Source organism: Oryx dammah, unplaced genomic scaffold (assembly GCF_014754425.2).
Source record: "Oryx dammah isolate SB20612 unplaced genomic scaffold, SCBI_Odam_1.1 HiC_scaffold_19, whole genome shotgun sequence".
Taxonomy (NCBI): domain Eukaryota; kingdom Metazoa; phylum Chordata; class Mammalia; order Artiodactyla; family Bovidae; genus Oryx; species Oryx dammah.
Window position 1 is genome coordinate 33311251 of NW_024070203.1, and position 21248 is coordinate 33332498.

Sequence of the window (21248 nt, forward strand, 5' to 3'; positions counted from 1 at the left end):
GAGAAACTTTACTTGGAATAGTTATGTATAAGCCCCATGCTGTTTTTCCCAAAATGCAGGCTTTATGCTGGAAAGTAGAACATACACAGCTAAGCTGGGGAGCACCCGCCCCATGCAGTTGTCGCATTAGAGATGCAAACTGGAAAGACTGCCCTTCAGCCTCTCAGCTCCGCGTGCTGTGTTGGCTGCGTTTTAAATGCCCGTCCTTGACCTCAGGCCAACGGCAAAAACAACACACACCTCATGATCTGTAAAATCCGTCTTGGAAGGACAAGGCCCACACCAGTTCATCGCCTGGGAGCCAGCGTTTTGAAAGGAAAACAACTAGAATGAACAGAGATTTGTACGAACTCCAGGTATTTTAACACAGACTTAAAATCACATAACTCATTCATGGAATACAAAAATCCAGAAGGAAGGACAGTGATCTCTAATCAGCAGTATAGTCCACCTTGATTTATTCATCTATTGATGAGATGTAAGTAAATATTGCCCCAAATGTGGATGCTAAGATGGGATCTCAACATGCCAGTGCAGGTTCATCAGCTGTAACAAAGATACCACCCGGTGGGGGTGCTGGTGGTGGGGGAGGTTGTGGGGGGTCTGTGTGGAGTTCTGCACCTTCTGCTCAGTTTTGCTATGACTATAAAACTGCTCTAAAAAGTAAAGACTATTGGGTGAGCAAAGGAATGCTAGGGTCTGCAGTATCGGGGCAATACAGTGACTACACTGTGTCTGGTGAGACATGGAGGCCCACAATTCTGACTCTGGTCCGGTCTCTTTCAGTCAAAGACCTTGCGGGAATAAAGCACTAACTTCCCCCAACCCAGCTTGTCAGTTAAACCTAGACAATGTCACTTGAAATCAACACTGAATATTCATTGGAAGGAATGGTGCTGAAGGTGAAGCTCCAATACTTTGGCAACCTGATGTTAAGAGCCATTTCATTAGAAAAGACCCTGATGCTGGGAAAGATTGAAGACAAAAGGAGAAGGAGGTGGCAGAGGATGAGATGATTGGATAGCATCACTCAATGGACATACATTTGAGCAAACTCCAGGAGATTGTGAAGGACAGAGATGCCTGACTTGCTGTAGTCCATGGGGTCACAAAGAGTCAGACAAGATTTAGTGACCTAACCAAGTAAAAAGAGACAACTAAATTAAAATTTTATTACAAAACTTCAGCTAACTGGGAGGCAGCAATAAGACCATGAAAGGACAGTGGGATTTACCTCTAATATAATTAAGAGCCTTGAATTCACTTGTGCCTCTAAGGAGTCACATAGAAAAGCCATTTCAAAGGCTGGAATATATTTTCCTAATGAGAGGAGAGGGGCTGGACTGGTGTAAAACACTTTACTGACGCAGAACACAATTACCAATATTAGCAGATGCAATTGCAGGAGGATCAGATTAAGGATAACAGTAATAAAAGAAAAGAGCACAGAAAATCCAACGGTCATGATTTAGACGGACGCATGAGAGCTCCCTTAGCACCACATGTAACTTGAATTGTGCTGGAGGAAAAGCTGGAAATGCTAATAAGACACATGATTAAAGGTGGGTCTGGGATTATAAATTGCTTTTTTAATGGTGAGGATAGTAGCTGACATAGAGAATCATAAGAAGATGAGAATGTCAGTATCAATTTTTATTAGTGTCAGGAACAATATGCAGTATATTTAAATCAGCTTCATTTGTATTAGTGTTTTTGTAAGTAGTAGCTGTAGAAGCAATAACATGTCCAATACATTCTAAAAGAAAGAACTAAATAAAGTTGCCAAGGTTCTCTGCAAAAGAGCCACAAGTTTTACACTGGGGAAAATCAGCCACATTTCCTTAGATACTCAGAATTCAGGAGCAACAGACTCTGGGTTCTAGACCAGAACAAAGCTGCAGAATCAGTCAGAGGAACAACTGTAGCAAATGGATAAAGTTGGACAAAATTAAAAAGAGAACAAAACTATAATTTTCCATATGAATCAGACTTTTTTTCAAGGTTTATATAGAACGGCAATTAGGGTTCATACCTAGATCAACTTGAGCCATTTAAGAAACAGCTTGAGACCTATTTAGCCTGAGCATGATCAGGCTGTTGAAAATAAGTAATTATCAAATTAACAATAATCAGTAATTTTTATAAACTCATTCTCAGTAAAGAAAAAAATAGGTGAATTCATTTTGCTTATTAATTTTCCAGCAATTATCACAAGCTTTCTGAAATGATTAATTAATTTAATGACAAGTTAGGTAAAATTGAATATCTTAAATATTTTGAATATATTGAATTAAATATTTATTTAGAAAATTAGGAGACTAGGAAATGTTATTTTTAATTGAAGTGTATTCTTTGAATTTCAGAAAACTAGGCTTTGAAATGCAAGTTCGATCCCTGGGTTGGGAAGATCCCCTGGAGAAGGGAATGACAACCCACTCCAGTATTCTTGCCTGGAGAATCCCATGGACAGAGGAACCTGGCAAGCTACAGTCCATGGGATCACAAAGAGTTGGACACAACTGAGCAACTGAACACCAACAGGCTTTGAAAAATAAACCATAAGGCTTAAAATACAAAATTGTAACAATCCAGATTCTCAGGACATGGATGGCAGACTTTCTTTTTGATTCATATTCTGGATAATCAGCATTAACTGCATAGGGAAGAGCATGCAGCCAGGGTGAGGAGCTGGCCTGAGTTAGAAGTCTGAATTCCTTACTAGTTGTTTAATCTTAGGCTATTCATGTAAACTGTTATTTTCACTTTCTTCATCTGAAAATTGGAAAAATAATAGTTTTCTACCTTGTAAGGTTCTTGGAGAATTGATTAAACAAACTGCTCCAGGACACTCAGGATTCTCTGGCTCTCAATAAATATTAGTTTGACTGTAATTATTGATGTTAATAAATATTAACATATTTAAATATTACTAGTAATCTCTATTTCTCCAGTAGTTAAGTTCAATTCAGTCACTCAGTTGTGTCCGACTCTTTGCGACCCCACTGACTGCAGCACACCAGGCTTCCCTGTCTATCACCAACTCCCAGAGCTTGCTCAAACTCATATCCATCAAGTCAGCCATGCAACCATCTCATCCTCTGTTGTCCCCTTCTCCTGCCTTCAATGTTTCCCAGCTTCAGGGTCTTTTCCAATGAGGTTATTTAAACAATGCTGCTTCTCTCAGAAAGCCATTTCTCTCTGCTAAAGTCCTCTCTTTTCTCTATGAATTTTAGGTCAAACACAAAATATATTTATTTCTTCAAAACTTTCCTTTGTTTTTCACATAATTCTTCAAGACTCATTACTCAAAAGACCTTCCTTGCCTCTGAGTAGTTCAACTCCCTACAAAGAACCCTACTGGAAAACACACTTAGTTCTTCAGCTGTGAGACCCCAAGGATCCTCCCTGGGAGATCACGTATCACAGACCCCTGAATCCTTGAGCACTGTCAACTTCTCTCCTCTACTCCTCAGAGACATCATCTCCAAACAAATAGGAACTGTCAACAAGAAAAGATGCAAAAGCAAGAATTTAAGGGAGCCAGATACTTCAGCCATTTAATCCTGTCCCTATGTGTGGGTGTATTCTGGGCTCTACTCTTATAAAAGCAGTTTAAAATATAAAATTGTCAATGACAACATCCATGTAGAAGGGGCCATGGCTTTCCTACAAACACATTTCCACAGAGAAAAGCACCAGCATGAAGGCTTGTACCCAATTCTGACAGATCCCGTCCCATTCAATTGATGAATGGACTGAAGGTACTCCTTTAGGAAGCCACAGGGCACAGCTGGCTTGAAAAATGACTATGTAAACTGTCAACGCACACACTGTAAATTTCCAGGTGTACCAGACACTGTTACACATTCACACACCAGTGCATGTCCAGACACTGTTGCATATACTCCAGTTTCTGCACATTTCCCCTGAGGAACCCGCATACTATCGCTGCTTCCAGAAAGATGGATTAGACCCTGAGTTTGGGACTTTCTGGATTTGCACACCTAGAGAAGAGATAAGGGGTTCCTCTTGCTTGACAAATTTTGTTAAGAAAAAGCACCAGGGCAGAAAAGGTATCAGTAGCAACATACGTTTCTTTTTAAACATGCACTTCAAAACGAAACAAAGCCAGACCTTGCAAAGACTCTATGAAAGAAAACCTAGGTATTGGAGTTTACTCTGCAAAAACTAGTCAACTGGAATTTCCAGAGCATTGCCTGAGGTCCATATCACAGTCTCTAAGTCTGAAGTGCTTAGATCCACCCCGAATTTCATGTCATATTACCTTCAAATACCTACAGTCAAAAATTCACATGATTATCTCATAATTAAAAAAATTTTTTTTAATTGAAGTATGTTGACTCACAAGATTGTGTTAGTTTTTGTACACAGCATGGTGATTCAGCTACATATATATTATATATAATTTCTTTTTCATATTCTTTTCCATTAGAGGTTATTACAAAATATTGAGTATAGCTCCCTGTGCTATACAGTAGGATCCTGTTTATTGATTTTATATATATAATGTGTCTAGGTTAATCCCAAACTCCTAATTTATCCCCCTCTTCCTTTTTGTAAGGATAACTTCGTTTTCTACGTCTGTGAGTCTACTGTTTTGTAAATAAGTTCATTTGTATTAGCCAAGACATGGAAGCAACCTAAGTGTTCATCAGCAGATGAATGGGTAAAGAAGATGTGGTACATATGTACAATGGAATATTCCTCACACACCAGTGCGAGGAATGAAGGAATATCACTTGTAGCAATGCTGGTGGGTTATCAAACTAAGTAAAACAAGCCTGACAAAGAAAGACATACCATGTGATATCACTTACACGTGGAATCTAGAAAACAATTATCTGATTATTAAGGAGAAACACGGGACATTCTGGACTGGGCTTATTCCTCAGTCAGGTTCTCAGATGACCTCAGTTCTCTGTTTCCATCAGCACGAAAACAAACCACATGCGGGGTGTACACACAGAGGCAGCACACCCTATGAGGAGAAAGTGGGAAACCGCTCACGTTGCAGAACAATGGTGTCTTGTTTTCCGAATATTAGCTTGGATTGCTTTAGATAGACAGTAGTTTCTCCCCTTCTTTATCTCTTTGGTGCAGAGACAGAGGCACATGAAACAGGCCCACTGGCTTAGTGCTCACCGTAAAATGAGGATCTGAGGCTTGAAAAGTACAAAACATTCTAATAATTAAAGCCAATCAATCTTAGAAAAAGTAAAGTAGGGCAACTCTTACCTGAGCTCCTGGATTAGAGAATCCATTGGTGCTACTGACAAAAAGAAAGACAGAAAAGGAAAATCAGTGCGTAATTTTGTAAACCGCATGCGAGAAAGCTTCCACCTCCTCGGGATAACGGCCAGTGCCTGGTTAGTGCATTACATGCGTGCTGAGTCACGTTAGTATTGTCTGGCCCTTTGCAACCTCAAGGACTGCAGCCCACCAGGTTCCTCTGGACAGGATACTGGAGTGGGTTACCAGGCCCTCCTCCGACCCAGGGATCAAGCCTCCTACACCTCCTACATTGCCAGGTGTGTTCTAGAGCCACTTGGGAAACCCTGCTTAGTACACACCCAACAGCTTCCCTTTGGGCTGATTCCTCTTTCCGGTTCTGGTTCTTTGGACACAAGAAGACAGGTGACCAGGGCCCAGAACAGATGGTTCTGGATCAGGCCTCCAGTGACCCTGGGACTTTGCAGTCCTTCCAAATACCTGTCTCTAGAATCTCACCAAAAAAGCACAGGAGCACAGAGGACAAACTGCTTTTTATTTTAAGTTTTTTTTTTTTTTTAATGTGGACCATTTTTTAAAGTCTATTGAATTTGTTACACTATTGCTTCTGATGTTTTGGTTTTTTGGTTGCCAGGTATGTGAGATCTTAGCTTCCCGACCAGGTATCAAACCCACACCTCTGCATTAGAAGGTGAAGTCTTAACCATTGGACTGCGAGGGAAGTCCCTGAACTACTTTTTAAATCAATTTTATTGTCTCTAGGAAAATTTTCAAAAGAATCTTATTTGCATTTTATTTATATTAAACAAGCATTTAAATAAAATGGATAATATTTTATTAATAAATGTCCTAAGATTCTGTTCCATAAATTTTATTTCTGGAGAAAGAGGAGACATTTGAGTCATGTTAATTTCAACCTCCAATTAAAAATAAGACACTTATAGAAAAAAGAGCTTTGATTTTTCCAAAGACTTATGGACATGGGGAGAGGGGGGGAGAGGGTAAGATGTATGGAGAGAGTAATATGGAAACTTACATTACTAAATGTAAAATAGATAGCCAATGGGAATGCTGTATGTCTCAGGGAACTCAAAATAGGGGCTCTGTATCAGCCTAGAGGGGTGGGATAGGGAGGAAGATGGGAGGGAGGTGAAAGAGGAGGGGACATATGTACGCCCATGGCTGATTCATGCTGATGTTTGACAGAAAATAACAAAATTATGTAAAGCAATTATCTTTCAATTAAAAATAAATAAATTTGTAAAAGAAAGCAGTTAGAGGAAAAAAAGAAATGATGGGAACTAAAGAAGTTCATGTTTATAAATACCTGCCTACCACAGAATAAGCAGCATATTGAGAGAGACAACAGGTGGTTTTAAAGATGACTCACGCTACATGAGAAACAGTTGTTTCATTTCTCCAACAACATTTTGGCTCTGTTTAAGAGCGCTTATGTATGTGCCAAAAGGATTCAAAGTCTAAAAAGAATGGCAAATTAAAATACATTTGAAGTACGAGAGAGCTGCATGTTTTCAGAAGTCAGAATAGGAGATTCGAATAATCCAAATACATTTCCTAGAATACTGATATTTATGGCAGACGTGAGCCTATCCTAAATAGTGCTAGGATATTATCACTGAACTCTTATTCCATGGAGAACTTTGCTGCCTAAAACTTTGATGTTTCCAAAATTGCATTCCAAATATTAGGAACTGTAGCCCACCAGGCTCCTCTGTCCATGGGCTTTCCCAGGCAAGAATACTGGAGTGGGTTGCCATTTCCCTCTACAGGAGATCTTCCCGACCCAGGGATCAAACCTGTATGTCCTGCCTTGCAGGCAGATTCTTTACCACTGAGCCACCAGAGAAGTTGCTCCAAATAATAGGATATATGATGTAATTACTTTTAAAGTAACTTTAACTAAACCTGGGAAAGAATATGGCACAACTTCAGTTTGGGTAGAGAAAATTTCCATATCTTGGACCAAATGCAAATGCATGATTCTGCATTTTGGTTATTATGCCTAATGATAATCAGGGTTCTATTTTAACTGAAAAAAAAATCATTCTGCAATTATAAAAAATGGGTGATTCCATACTTCACTGAAATGGGGATTATGTACCTTGACTATACAACACAAACACAGCTAACAAAAGCATCAAATTTGATTAGATGCTTTCAACTGTAAATCTCAAAATGCTTCCAAACGACTGTGTGATTACTCCCCAGCCCAAACCTTCCTCCACTAGGAGGCCAACCTGAGGTGGGTCAGGCCAGGAACAGCTATCTGGCTCCCTCCAGAGGCCAGGCCGAACCTTCCATTTAGAATGGAGGGTCACACAAATATAGCTAATTATAATAAAAGTTATTTTCCTTAAGGGGTATTATTGCCAGTCAATCCTGTTTTCCAGATGTTTCGATCATCAAGGGCCTGTTTATATTTCAATATTACATTACCATCTGTTGGTTACAAAAAGAGAGGGTAACCGGCAAGTTAAACCTTTCAGACATGACTTTGCAGAGCTGCCGGAAATCCCCGGCGGGGACAGTCTAAAACCAAACATCGTCATTTTACTCGAGTGAAGTTTAAATTGGGAGCCACTAAACCAGATAACATAAAAATCAAAACCCACTTTGGCAATAAATGAATGGTTTGGACTTTTCCCTTGGATGTTAAAGGTCACGTCGAGCATTTGAGGTCTCCACAAAGCCTTCTTCCCTTGCTGACCCTTATACTGTTTTGCAGGATGTTTAAATCTACTCATGGTTGCATTTCGTAAACATTAGCATCCTACATTATTCAGCCTTATCTGTGTCCTTCAACTTCTGGTTCATATTCTTTAGCCTCAGAGTGCCATGATGCAGCGTCCTGGCTTGATTTAAAAACAGGAACCCTAAGGAAGTTGTGATCCTCCTGACTACACATCAGGGACCAAGCATGGGATGCCCACATTTCACGTTGTGCTGGGCACGGAATCTGCATGCTAACTCACCCTTGGTTCCTTTTGCACGGGTACGAAGCGTTTTATCTTCAGCCTCTGCATCCATCTGTAATGTGAACACAAAATCCTGGGTCATTCCTTTGACATTGACTAAAATACAAACAGAGGCCACTAGAAGTTCTTTAGGTCATTATGAAGAGCAGAGGAGCTTTCCCATTCCTGAACAGCATCTGACTCTGCAGAGACAGAACTGTGACTGCTCTTACAGCCCGCAAGTTCTGGAAATACTTCTGTAGATGCTGAAACCAGAGGAAATGGACAAGAAGGCAGATGTTCTTGTCTGCAAGTGTTCACTAGTGACTCAGACACTTTCGGCATCATGAAGATGGAAAGAAGAATGGTCTGATTAACAGTTGTTGGGAAAGAGACAAAATCTCAAATACCAAACCAAAATGTTCCAGACTAAGTTACTCAACCAGATTCCCTTGTATTTCTAGACCCTTTTGGATACAGGCCTTTTTTTTAAAGAACCCGCCTGCCAACGCAGGAGACACAAGAGATGTGGGTTCTATCCCTAGGTTGGGAAGATCCCCTGGAGGAGGGAATGGCCACCCACTCCAGTATTTCTTGCCTGAAAAATCCTATGGACAGAGGAGACTGGCAGGCTACAGCCCATAGGATCACACAGAGCTGGACACAACTGAACACACATGCATGACCAGCTTCAGATACAGGCCTGTTTCTAAGTTGGAAAAAAAAAATTCCCAGTGTGAAAAAACAATATAACACAAAACCTCAAAATGCCCCTATTGGAAAATACCACTGGAAATGTTGATGACATTTACTCTGGTAATTCCAGAATAGAGGTGAGTTATAATCATCCACATCTATAAGGGGAGAAAACTTTGAGTGTTGTTTCGGTCACCATCAAATTCCCTAAAACATTGTTACTAATGATCTTAAATATAACCAAGTGAATTATCAAAGGGATGCCAAGACTTAAAAAGTCTGATATTTTTGTCCACATGGAGATAGATTCTGACCTGACTACCTCCAACCATTTCACTAGGATCTTTTAAGCATTTCAGTTTAATTAACATTTGCACTTTACCAGAAGGAATTCTGAAACAGAAAGAAGTTGTTTCGCTGGTTGAAAATCAGAGGCAGGCAGAAGGTGCTCTCCACGGCTACCATCCTTAAATCCTGACACAGGCGGGGATGCGGTGTGCCTGCAATAAGGATGGGAGACGCATCTCTGCTCTCCGAGGCTGAGTTGTGATGGAAAGCGCTGACCTGCCATAGACTTATAATAGGGGAGCAGGTGTGGCAATGATGGACTTTAATTTCCTTTAATAAACCTTTTATGTGCCACACTTTTACTGCCATTCGACGCTCTCCAAGGTCCTGCACATAATAGGTTCATTACTTTTGATTACTATAGTCTATTGAGACAAACAACTCCAGAACACACTATATATTATGTTCAGTTAAACCAATATAGACTATTTATCCATTGTGCATTTTTTCACCTGCAACACTACAGACAAAATTAACGACAGCCCTCGTAAGCTAAAACTATTAAAACCACCAGCACCCTTTTGTCATCATTTTATAATAAACACCACACCAATCACTGAACTGTTTTGCAAATTAGCCAGCAAAAAGTGTGCGCTGCTTTTTCAAGCAGCCATGGCCTTAGCCTACATAAAAACGGTCTATTGTTATAACTACTTTAAAACTACATGATAAGAGAAGACAACAAGAAAACAGAGGTGTTTTTCCTTTTTCTCCTATAGATGTCCCTTCTTTTAAAACCGTGCGGATTTATGACAGATGTGATACTGTCTGGGATTAAAGTGGCTTGGTTTACACAGGATGGTGAGCCCTGTGTTGTGAAATCCTCCTCTGTGAGTGTCCCTGCTGCATATAAAGTGGATCGACTCGTGTGAACTCCTCTCCCTGCGTGCTAATTGAGTCGGTTGATATTAACAAGACAGATCAGCAGCTTAAGGGTTAAAATGGTGAAAACCATCCATTTTGCTTCTGCTGCTGGAGGAGGGGGTGCCGGGTGGAGGGGTGGGTGGTGAGAATCCTCTCAACGTGAGTCTTAAGGTTATCCTGCACATAGGCGCTTTTAGCCTCCAACCACCCTGAACATCGCCCACTCAAACACAAGTGAAGGCTGGACTCCACGGATTTCTTCACGAAAACTGCAACACTGTGTGAAGAGGAGGGCCAGCAGCACACAGGAAAGTTTCAGAAACCTGCTTCAACGCAACCTTCTCTCTCACAGCTTCAAGACTGATGCTCTTTCACTATCCAGCTGTCTGAGCACCTGACGGCTCTGCCTTCCCCCTGAGCAGCCGCCTCCCTGTCACAGTCCTGGGGAGCGGGAGCGAGGCATAAATAAATATTCATGGACCCTGGCTTGAGGGGGCCTGGAGTGCCAGCGCCAGGACGGCATTTTCTGATGCTATTGTCCTCTGGCTGGAGGACACACATACTGGAGCACACACATCCCATTCAAGCTTTGTCAGAACTGATAACGCATCCACGAGGCTCAGCATTCAACGTCACATGTGGGACAAGTGATGGGCATGGGAGGGATCAAGGCCCCCACATACAATTCACCCATTTCAGCTCTCCCTCCTTTCACACCTGGAGGACAGTTCCGAAGTTCAGGGTTTAGTTACATCTTGCAGCAACTTGGGGATAAAGATAGAAGACATCTTGGGCCTTTCGTTTGGGGCAAGAAGTTTTAACATTCATGAGAAAGCTTGATCTCCTGGGAGACCTCAGCTTGAAAAAAAGCCTTTGTTCACAAAAACCTTACACCTGGGAGCAGAAACCTCTAAGCATTCTTCCTATGGATTATGTTCATGGACTTCAATAAACTGCTGATGGGTAGACCTAAGTTTTGTAAAATGGAACCTTGGATTCAGTGAGCACCACATTCCAGGGATGGTTCCTTCATGGGAAGGACATCCTACCTCATTGCTGGTGCTCAGACATGAGGGGTGTGCACAGGGGAGGGAAACAGCTACCTGGTCAAGTTCTCCTGGTTATAGAAGCAGCCACCACCATCACCAACATGGGCTGCATCCTAAAAACTCCACTTCTTATGGAGAACGTTATTTTTTTTTTTCTTTTGGAAAAGGAGGTTTGATCAGCCTTCCTGCCTACACCCCAAATGCTATGGACAAGCCTGCAATTGACTTCATAAAACTTAATGAAGCATTTCTTTCCTCAAAACAGAGCTTTGATTTTCCAAACAGCTGTCCTTCTTCCCATTTCTTAGGGCCTTTATCTACATCCCATTGTTTATGGATGGGAATAAGACATTTTCTGAGACTCTTACCATTTCTTCCTGGCTATATCAATCTACTCAATTGAGATAAACCAGTAAAGGCAAATTTTGCCACTCTTATTTTTCCTGAAACTACAGGAAAAGTTCTATTAACCTATAACTATGGATATGTTACATATAATATTTATGTTGAAAGGAAAAAAAAGGGGTTCCTGCTTGGTATCTATTTCATAATGAAATCATGAAAAAAAAATTTTAAGGAGCTTCTCCCCCAATTCTCTAGGGAGAGGAATTAATACAAGGACAAATGGCAAGAGGGAAAGAAACTTATAAAATAAAGGAGGCAAAGAAGCAAACTTAGAGGAAGGCTATGCCAACCAACAATGGAGATAAGCAGAGAAGCGGTGAAGAAGAAAGATGACTATAAAATGCATTCGCACTATTTACCTGAATTTGGAAAACTCATGTAACATCTTCAAGGGATTTACAAAGCTATGTGCAGGTGTCCCTAGTGACATGAGCTTGACCATCTTCTCCTCCTGGCACTTAGATACATCAGGGGCTATCAGAGGATCTTCCTTCTGCATCACTCCACGGCACCAAATAGGTGCCTTCTTCGGGGTTCAGTTGTGTCCAGTTCTTTGCAACCTCATGGACTATAGCCTGCCAGGCTCCTCTGTCCATGGGATTCTCCAGACAAGAATACTGGAGTGGGTTGCCATGCCTGCCCCCAGAGGAGCTTCCTGACCCAGGAATCGAACCTGGGTCTCCTGCATTGCAGGCAGAGTCTTTATCATCTGAGCCCTCAGGGACCCCCGGAATTGCTGATTTGTGGAAGGGAGAGATTCAAGGAGCAGGACACCAGATTGATAAACTCAGTTTTGCTCCCATCACACATGCAAATGACTGGTGTGTGAGGAGATTTAGTTCCCTTTTATTTTTCACTTAAAACTCTATTTTGATCAATGGTTAAACAAAATTATTTGTCCACAAAAGCAACCTCCAAGTAAATATTTAATCACTTCTTAAGATTTGGGTAAAACGAATCTCTTGGTAATCTTTAAGCTTTATTTCTCCTTTCAACAGAATTCTATCCATTGTCATCCTTGATATAGATTTATAAGTAGTCGCGAATTTCTTAATATTAGTAGAAAAGCCATGGTGATCATAACATTTTGAGGACACTCTCAAAATCCTTATATAATTAATTGTAATCTTGTCTGAAAGTGAAAGTGTTAGTTTCGTAATCGTGTCCGACTCTTTGTGACCCCCATGGACTATAGCCCCTCAGGCTCCTCTGTCCAAGGGATTCTCTGGGCAAAAATGCTGGAATGGGTTGCCATGCCCTCCTCCAGGGGATCTTCCCAACCCAAGGATCAAACCAGGTCTTCTGCATGGCATGCAGATTTTTTACCATCTAAGCCACCAGGGAAGCCCTGTCTAGTTACGTATAATTTCACGCCAGTAGCTACTTTTAATTTGAGAAGTCTTTCACTACATTTGACTTACAATAAATCCCACTTTAAAGAAGATTTCATAGTGTTCCTCTCCTGGGAGCTGTAAACCGACAAAGCAGGCTGTCTGTTGTGTCTTCCATTCCTGAGAAGCTCACGGTGATGGCGAGAAGTTAGTCCCGTGCCTGCCGAGAGGAGGTCCAGGGGTCCTCCCCACCAGGAGCCCCCCATCCTCAGCGGATGCTTCCTTTACAAAAGTCAGGTTTTTTAAAATGACAAAAAGAAACTGAGGAAGTTGGAAAAGGCTAACCTCAGAAAATGAAACAGCTAAATGATGTCTGTACCTTGGGACAAAACTTGGCCAGATCGAAGAACAAAGAACCCTACACTAAGTGCCCTTCCTTTTGATGATTCTGGCATCATTTTGTTTTCAACAGAGCTTGAATTGACTGAAAATGGCAGCAGAAGATGCTTCCCTGTTGTACAAGGAAAAGATGGGGGAAATGAACTGTGATCCCAGAAACACAGTTGACTCATTGAGAAGGAAACCAAGATTGAATGATCAAGTATATTTTTCCTCTGTTCTTACCTCCTTTTATTTTTGTGGTTCTCTTTTCATACATTTACTTATTTCTCAGGGAGAGTAATTCAGAAAATAAATGTAAGGACTTCCCTGGTGGTCCTGTGGTTAAGACTCCATGCCTCCGACGCTGTGGGCAAAGTTCAGCCCCTGGTCAGGAAAGTTCCATATGCCATGCGGTGCAGCCAAACACAATAATTTTTTTTTTTTTAAAAAGAAAGCAAACTTAAAAACATCTAAATGAATAAAATCAGGAAGTTTGACAGCATCCTCCTTGATGCCATATTAGTAATTTTCTGAAACTTTTTTGAATCCTTTCTTCTAAATGAAATGAAAAATTTCCAAATCTTTTATTTAGGGCACAGGATCCCTGATTTCAACTCTCTGTTCCTGTCCAGCTCTATCTGTACTGTTTCATATTCTGCATAAAAAGCTGAAGAACCGAACGATGGCATCCTGCACGTTGGTGACCCATCTCATGTCCCTCACCCCTGATGGCAAGCAGGTTCAGTCTTCTCTTAGACCAAGCACAGCTGTCTGGGGAGAGCTCTTGCTGAGGCTGAGGGCATGCACACCCCCACAGATAAGCTGCCTTTGAAAGGGAATTTCTAGAGTCGAATGGAAGAAACCTCAGGCCTGTGAAAGCTTGGGTGGCTTTAAGAGGAGGCTGATGTCTTTGGAGTCTCGCTTTTGATTTCTGAGTTGCTGCCGCTCCTGTGTACCGACTAACCCCCTAACTTTGCACAACTGGCAACGTGACCATGAACCAAAGCCATATGTCTGTGTCCTTTTGCCAAACGACTCCAGCAAATAGTTCTATCATTCCCTTAGGTGGACGCCGGGTGCCAAGGATTTCTATTAGTCTCTGTACCACGGCCTCCGAGTCACAGTTTTGTGACCTAAGGGGGCAATCACCAGCTTTGTGTTTTCATAGACTTAAAAATATTTTTAATATGCTCTGATTAAAGAGAACTCAGTGAAAGCTAACACCCTGAAACCATCTAAAAATTTTTTTTCTTGCTGATATTTTGAGATGCATGTGTTGAAAAATGCATAAATGTTAGAAAACAAGCTTCTTCATAGAGGGGTAAGCCATTTTAAACAGATTGTTCCCAAGGATGTCCCAGTTCCTTACTTTTCACTGCTTGTAGGAATTAACTGCAGCAATCAGCTACAATGCTTTTAAAAACATGCTTTTAAAAATCTTACTTATTTACCTCTGATCCTTAAATAAACTAATTTCTAATACAAATGAATTCAAATTGGAATTTTAAAACAATTTTAATGCTGAGTCTCTCTCTAAGGGCAAACATGTGCAAACAAACACATACTAATCAATATGCAAAAGGGCTTGTAGGCTCAGAGAACTTCACCTGTTTAATATTTTAAAACAGTAAAGTGATCATGCTTCTGACAAAAAAATCACAATCCTAAATTGGTCATTAACAATATATTTTTGTGAAGGTAAACCTACAGAGATAAAGCAATGTTGTAGGGGAGAGTCTTTATAAAATGCTTCAATTGGATCCATTTTATTTCAACATATTCTGCTTTTTAATAAAAATGTTGCCTTACCTCTTCCTCCAGGTAACTTATACGCTGACTCGGTGAGCCCCCCTCCGTCAGAATGAATGAACACCTGTGTTTGCTTTAGTGAGGAATCCTGCAATTCATTCTATTAAAATAAGAAATAAAAGAGAGAAGGTATGTAAGGTGGACAAAAAAACAGAAGAGCAAAAATAACCAGTGATGTGAACAGTAAACAATTATCTATAATTCTGATGGACTATGCTATAAACAAAATGAAAATGTCATACTATTTAATAATATATCAATGGGGAAAAGATGTTTACCTTTATCCTGGCTGTCTGTGTTAGTTGCTCAGTCATGTCTGATTCTTTGTGACCCCATGGACTATAGCCCACCAGGCTCCCCTGTCCATGGATTCTTCAGGCAAGAACACTGGAGTGGGTTGCCATTCCCTTCTCCAGGGGGTCTTTCTGACCCACGGATCAAACCCAGGCCCCCTGCATTGCAGGCAGATTCTTTACCCCCTTTACCTTTATTAAGGTAAGCCAAATCAATTTTTGTTTTTCTTACCAAACTAAATATATAGATAAGATATAGATAAAGAAGGGCATGGCATGGTACTATATATATATAGTACCTATCTTAACACACACTTGCTATGGTTTGTCCGTCCATTCTGGCATTCTAGAACACAAGTCACTAACCTTCCTGGCAGATGATTTCTAGGGTCCGTGTTTACCCTTTGCAGTAAGTTGGAGAATCCAGCTTTTTAACCATGGATTTCTGCGTTACTTGAAAGTTCTGACCAGACATTAAGCAGATGCTTCTTCAACTCAAATCGGCAACTGTAGATCCTGGTGAAAAATGGGGATAAAACCCTTAAGACAGAGCAGATGTCTTAAGACACAGATGTCTCAAGACAGAATGTCTCACACAGCAAAAGTCTCAGGACATAGGATGGAAGGACTGAAAAGTCACATAGGACTCGGGAGTTCTTAGTTTGCTTGATTGCAACTTAAAAAAAGCAAAAACAAAACCCAGCTTTCTCTACAACTGTGTTTGGCTTACCCTCCCTCGCCCTCAGTCGGTCCACCTGCCTGTCCCCTTTGTTTGTCACACTCTAACCTAAGACAAAAGATCTGGAAAACACTGGTGGGCAGAGCGCTTTTCTAAACCCTGAAAGTAATGGCTTTTTGTCTACACCCAATCATGGTGTGTGTTTATTAGCAATACATTTTCCATTTATTTTCTCAAAGATTGCCAATAAAGAACCGAATCACAGAAGGGAGTAGCTCTAAACCCTCCGAGTTCCCTAATGTCAAACTCATTAGCATCCGAATAAGCACACAGCAGCACCTCATCTGCACAATCGTGATTTTTTACTACTTTTAATAGCGTTTCTCAGAGGGCTCATTTTCAACTTTCTTCAGTGGTTAGTTGGTTCTCAGGGGGAAAGGAGCTTCCTGACGCTCGCGGCTTCCCCGCAACAACCCGGCCGTTTGCTGTCAGATGCATCAGCCCTCTGCCCTAACCCCATCTGCTGTCTCTCCCCTCCCCAGGGAGCAGAGCAAAGGCAGCACAGCTGAGATCCACGTGGAGCCCTGCACAGAGGATGCCGGCAAAATATAAGTTCAGAAATGTGATGTGACACAAAAGGCCTGGGAAGTCCAAGTGCACCGGAATACGGGTGGGAAAGAGGAGCTGCAGAGGCTCGCTGTTCCAAGCATCCATCGTTCACAGCTCCGCCCATGGCCTTGTGGAAACACACTGGCTGATACCAAGAGGAATCTCCCACTGCAATCGGTTTCCTTCACTCCCTGCATGCGTCCTATTACTGTATCAAAGAGGTACCCTTAAAAACCCATTTTCGATAGTCGCTATATTTTTTCTTAACTTTTTATTTTGTACTGGAGTATAGCTGATTAACAATGTTGTGATAGTTGCAGGTAAATAGCAAAGGGACTCAGTCATACATATACATATATCCATTCTCCTCCGAACTCCCCTTCCATCCAGGCTACTACATAACATGGAGCAGAGTTCCCTGTGCTGTAGAGCAGGACCTTGTTGGTTATCCGTTTTAAATATAGTAGTGTGTACATGTCCATCCCAAACTCCCTAACTATCCCTTTCCCTCATCCTTCCCCCTGGCAATCACAGGTTCTTTCTCTAAGTCTATGAGTCTGCTTTGTAAATAAGTTCATATGTATCATTTCTTTTTAGATAAGGGATGTCATACGATATTTTTCTTTCTCTGTCTGACTGACTTCACTCAGTATGACAATCCCTAGGTCCATCCATGATGCTGCAAGTGGCAATAATTGCCATACTTTTAATCTCTTTGCCGATCTTAAACCATGCTGTAAAACTTAAGGATTTACTAAAATATTCTTAGGAGATACCCATTTTGGAAGACAATTAACCTAAGGTTTGGAATCTTGACCAAGCTCCTCCAACTTGTAACTGAGTTAGTTCTCTCCCCTGCCTACCAGGATGGACACTTTTCCACTGAAGTTCATCTTTTCATGAAACAACAGTCTTAGAAGGTGAAACTACATGACAAATCAAGGTGCTGGGAGCCTAGTGGGCTGCACAGTCTTTAAGCGTGTGCTATAATTAAGACGTGGCTTCACTTGCTAAATGGAGTCATCAGAGAAGACTCCATTTGTGTGCTCTGCTTTATGCCAATAATCATGGATGGAGTGCTAAATTTACAGACACTTCAAGGATAAGTATTTGCTTCAGAAAAAGACAGTTCTTTTTTATTTTTTAGCAACTTTCAAATATGCACTACAGTATTACTGTTTTTTATTTTTAGTTGGAGCATAATTGCTTTACAATGTTGTGTTGGTTTCTGCTATACAACAACTAAGTGAATCAGCCATAAGTATACATACATCCCTTCCCTCTTGAGCTTCGCTCCTGCCCCATCCCACCTCTCTAGGTCATCACAGAGCACCGAGCTGAGCTCCCTATGCTATACAGCAGGGTCCCACTAGCTATTTTACAGATGGTAGTATGTATATGAAAGACAGTTCTTTAAACCTATGCTATGATGTAATGAATCTGAGATGTTACTTTTTTTAATATAAATTTATTTATTTTAATTGGAGGTTAATTACTTTACAATATTGTATTGGTTTTGCCATACATCAACATGAATCCGCCACAGATATACACGTGTTCCCCATCCTGAACCCCCCTCCCTCCTCCCTCCCCATACCATCCCTCTGGGTCGTCCCAGTGCACCAGCCCCAAACATCCAGTATCATGCATTGAACCTGGACTGGCGATTCGTTTCATACATGATATTACACATGTTTCAGATATATCAGATTATATTTTACTGGTGGTGGTGGTGAGGTGACCTGAAGTGATAAGATGCAACTGTCGATTGTGTCCTTAAAGCAGAGAACCATAGATTTACTTACGATTCAGAAACAAATTCTACATTCAAAAAAAAAATCCTCCGGACTAAACTCAAAGTGGAAACTTTGATGAAAAGGCAAGGAAATCAAATATGAAAGATCATAGTGCTGGAAGCCCTGTGATACAACTGCTACCTTTGGAGTTTACTTACCAGTGGGACTGGTCCGATGCAAATGCCCGGCAGCCTCCTCTCAGAAGTTGGGTGTTAATTCAAACTCCAAACATCACCCTCAGGTCTAGATTCCTGCCAAGTGAAATGAAATGGGAGAATTCAGCATGTTAACCTCAGCCCTGGGCTTCCCTGCTGGCTCAGAAGGTGAAGAATCTGCCTGTAATGTGGGAGACCCAGGTTCGATCCCTGGGTCAGGAAGATCCTCTGGAGAAGGGAACGGTAACTCACTCAGTATTCTTGCCTGGAGAAGTCCATGGACAGAGGAGTCTGGAGAGCTACAGTCCATGGGTCACAAACAGTTGGACACGATTGAGCGACTAACACACACATACAACCTCAGCACTGCTGACCCATGAGGCCCTGTCTCCCAACCTCCCAACCCTTTTAACCTCTCAGTCACTAACTTTGGTATCTTCACCAATTGTTCATTAGTTGGAATGGTGAAAAGGGGGGATTTTTTTTGCTCTTTTTTTTTAAATGGGAAAGCAAGTCCTTTATAGTTCCGTCTAGTTTTATTTTTTATATTTATTTTTTAATTGGAGTATAATTGCTTTAAAATGTGTTAGTTTCTGTGTACAGTGAAGTGAATCAGCCCTATGTATGCATATATCCCCTCCCTCTGGGGCTTCCCTCCCACCTCCTATCCCACCTCTCTAGGTTTATTTTTATATTAATCACCATGATAATTTAAGTGAGAGTCAAATTTCGTATAAATTTCCTTGGATAGACAATCGAATTCTTCAGCTTTCCACTTGCCATGTTTCACCATTAAATTTCTAATGAAAATTTAAACCTCTTATTTTGAATTTTTTCATCAATGAGCTTTCTCCTCATAGCAAGAGAGTATATATTTAGCAACTGATGCACAAAAATGACGTTAGCCTACTGTCACATTATGTTTATGCTGTCAAACACTACTTCCTTCTTCTTAGCCTTCCAGATTAATATAAGGAGGACTTGCTTCATAGACAGGAGCAAATGAAGAGAAGTAGTGGCTTCCTTTTCAGAAAAGGCGATGACAGCCCACTCCAGTACTCTTGCCTGGAAAATCCCATGGATGGAGGAGCCTGGTAGGATGCAGTCCATGGGGTCTCAAAGAGTCTGACACGACTGAGCGACTTCACTTTCACTTTTCACTTTCATGCATTGGAGAAGGAAATGGCAACCCACTCCAGTGTTCTTGCCTGGAGAATCCCAGGGATGGGGGAGCCTGGTGGGCTGCCGTCTATGGGGTCGCACAGAGTCGGACACAACTGAAGTGACTTAGCAGCAGCAGCAGCAGCAGCAGCAGCAGTGGATTCCTTTTAAGTTGTTTTATGCATTGGAGAAGGAAATGGCAAGCCACTCCAATGTTCTTGCCTGGAGAATCCCAGGGACGGGGGAGCCTGGTGGGCTGCTGTCTATGGGGTCGCACAGAGTCTGACACGACTGAAGCGACTTAGAAGCAGCAGCAGCAGGCAAAGAAAAATACTGTTTATTGGCTATAAGCTCTACTTGTCACGGTAGGAGTAGAAAGAACTTCATCAAAACTGAAACAGCCCCCACTGCAAAATGGGGCAGTGGCATTGCTTCCTCTTAGGGGGAATGCCTTGGGTTTTAAATCACAGCATATTCAGCAAGACTAATTATTTGATATCAGCAGCCAAACTGCTCTTCATGATACATTATGAATGTTTTTTGCTTACCCAGTGATCGCTGAAGTTCAACTACAAACAAAACTTCTTATGCAGTAGAGTTTATTATTTTACAAGAAGAACAGAAACATGATTTGTAAATGTACAAAATTTCCATTGACGGACTTAATTGATTTTTACTGATTTGCCTGGCCTTTTGAGCTCTCTGCCTTATGGAGTCTTTCAAGGAATCTGAAGTACAAAGAATGCTATGGCAACTCTGATCTTCTCTAGAAAATGTTGTTTTTTTTTTTTTTGCTCTGCAAATTGCTGCAGTCATACAGAACATCAGAATAACTTCTGGTTTCCACTGTGATCAATATGAAGTCATTGTACTTGTACTAGCAGGCATTATATTATTCATATTTGTCCTTCTACCACCTGTAAAAATAAAGCACAAGCCCTTTCTTCTGAAACTCTGAGGCAATGCCAATAACTTGTGCGAGACCCATACTTCTCCCTGCAAGAGGTTTTAACTTCCACCTGATTTAAGTCACAAAATAGCCTTCAAAGATCCTTAAAGCCTTGCTGCAATTAACATAAATGCATTCAGATGCCATTCATGACTGATAATTCCAACACCTTGTGGGAAAAAAAAAAGTTGCATGCTGTAAACATTATAAACATATTCAAATAAGCTTAACACAAGCTGCCATGCTTATTTCTGCCTAGATCATGGACCAGCGAAATGGTTAATGCAAATGGATTTATAATTTGCTTTGGGGGGCCAGTTTCTTCTCCTTATTTATTAGCCCAGCTGATGGGGTAGATTTGATGAGGCACTTCTGGAATAATTGAGTCATCACACAAAGAAGGCCGCTAGCATTCAGAGTGGTTTTATCAGCAGCAAGCAGGCCTGATTACTGACAATTACACTCTGATCCGGTGATGGAGGAGAAAGAGCCAACGAG

General features: G+C 41.2%; 1 protein-coding gene across 5 annotated transcripts in view; it reads right to left on the minus strand.

Moving 5' to 3' along the window:
• The window catches only part of ST18 (ST18 C2H2C-type zinc finger transcription factor), a 123612-nt gene that overhangs the window by 75436 nt on the left and 26928 nt on the right, over positions 1-21248 (minus strand). For 2 of the 5 annotated variants that reach the window (XM_040261211.1, XM_040261210.1), the window contains 5 exons: positions 18644-18736; positions 15768-15917; positions 15109-15208; positions 8244-8298; positions 5257-5287 (listed from right to left, as the gene is read on the minus strand). In XM_040261211.1, coding sequence (XP_040117145.1) covers positions 5257-5287; positions 8244-8298 — 86 coding nt within the window. In that variant the 5' untranslated portion in view covers positions 15109-15208; positions 15768-15917; positions 18644-18736. Of the gene's footprint in view, positions 1-5256; positions 5291-8243; positions 8299-15108; positions 15209-15767; positions 15918-18643; positions 18852-21248 lie in introns of those variants that run through there. The other 3 variants (XM_040261207.1, XM_040261208.1, XM_040261209.1) reach the window with 2 other exon arrangements.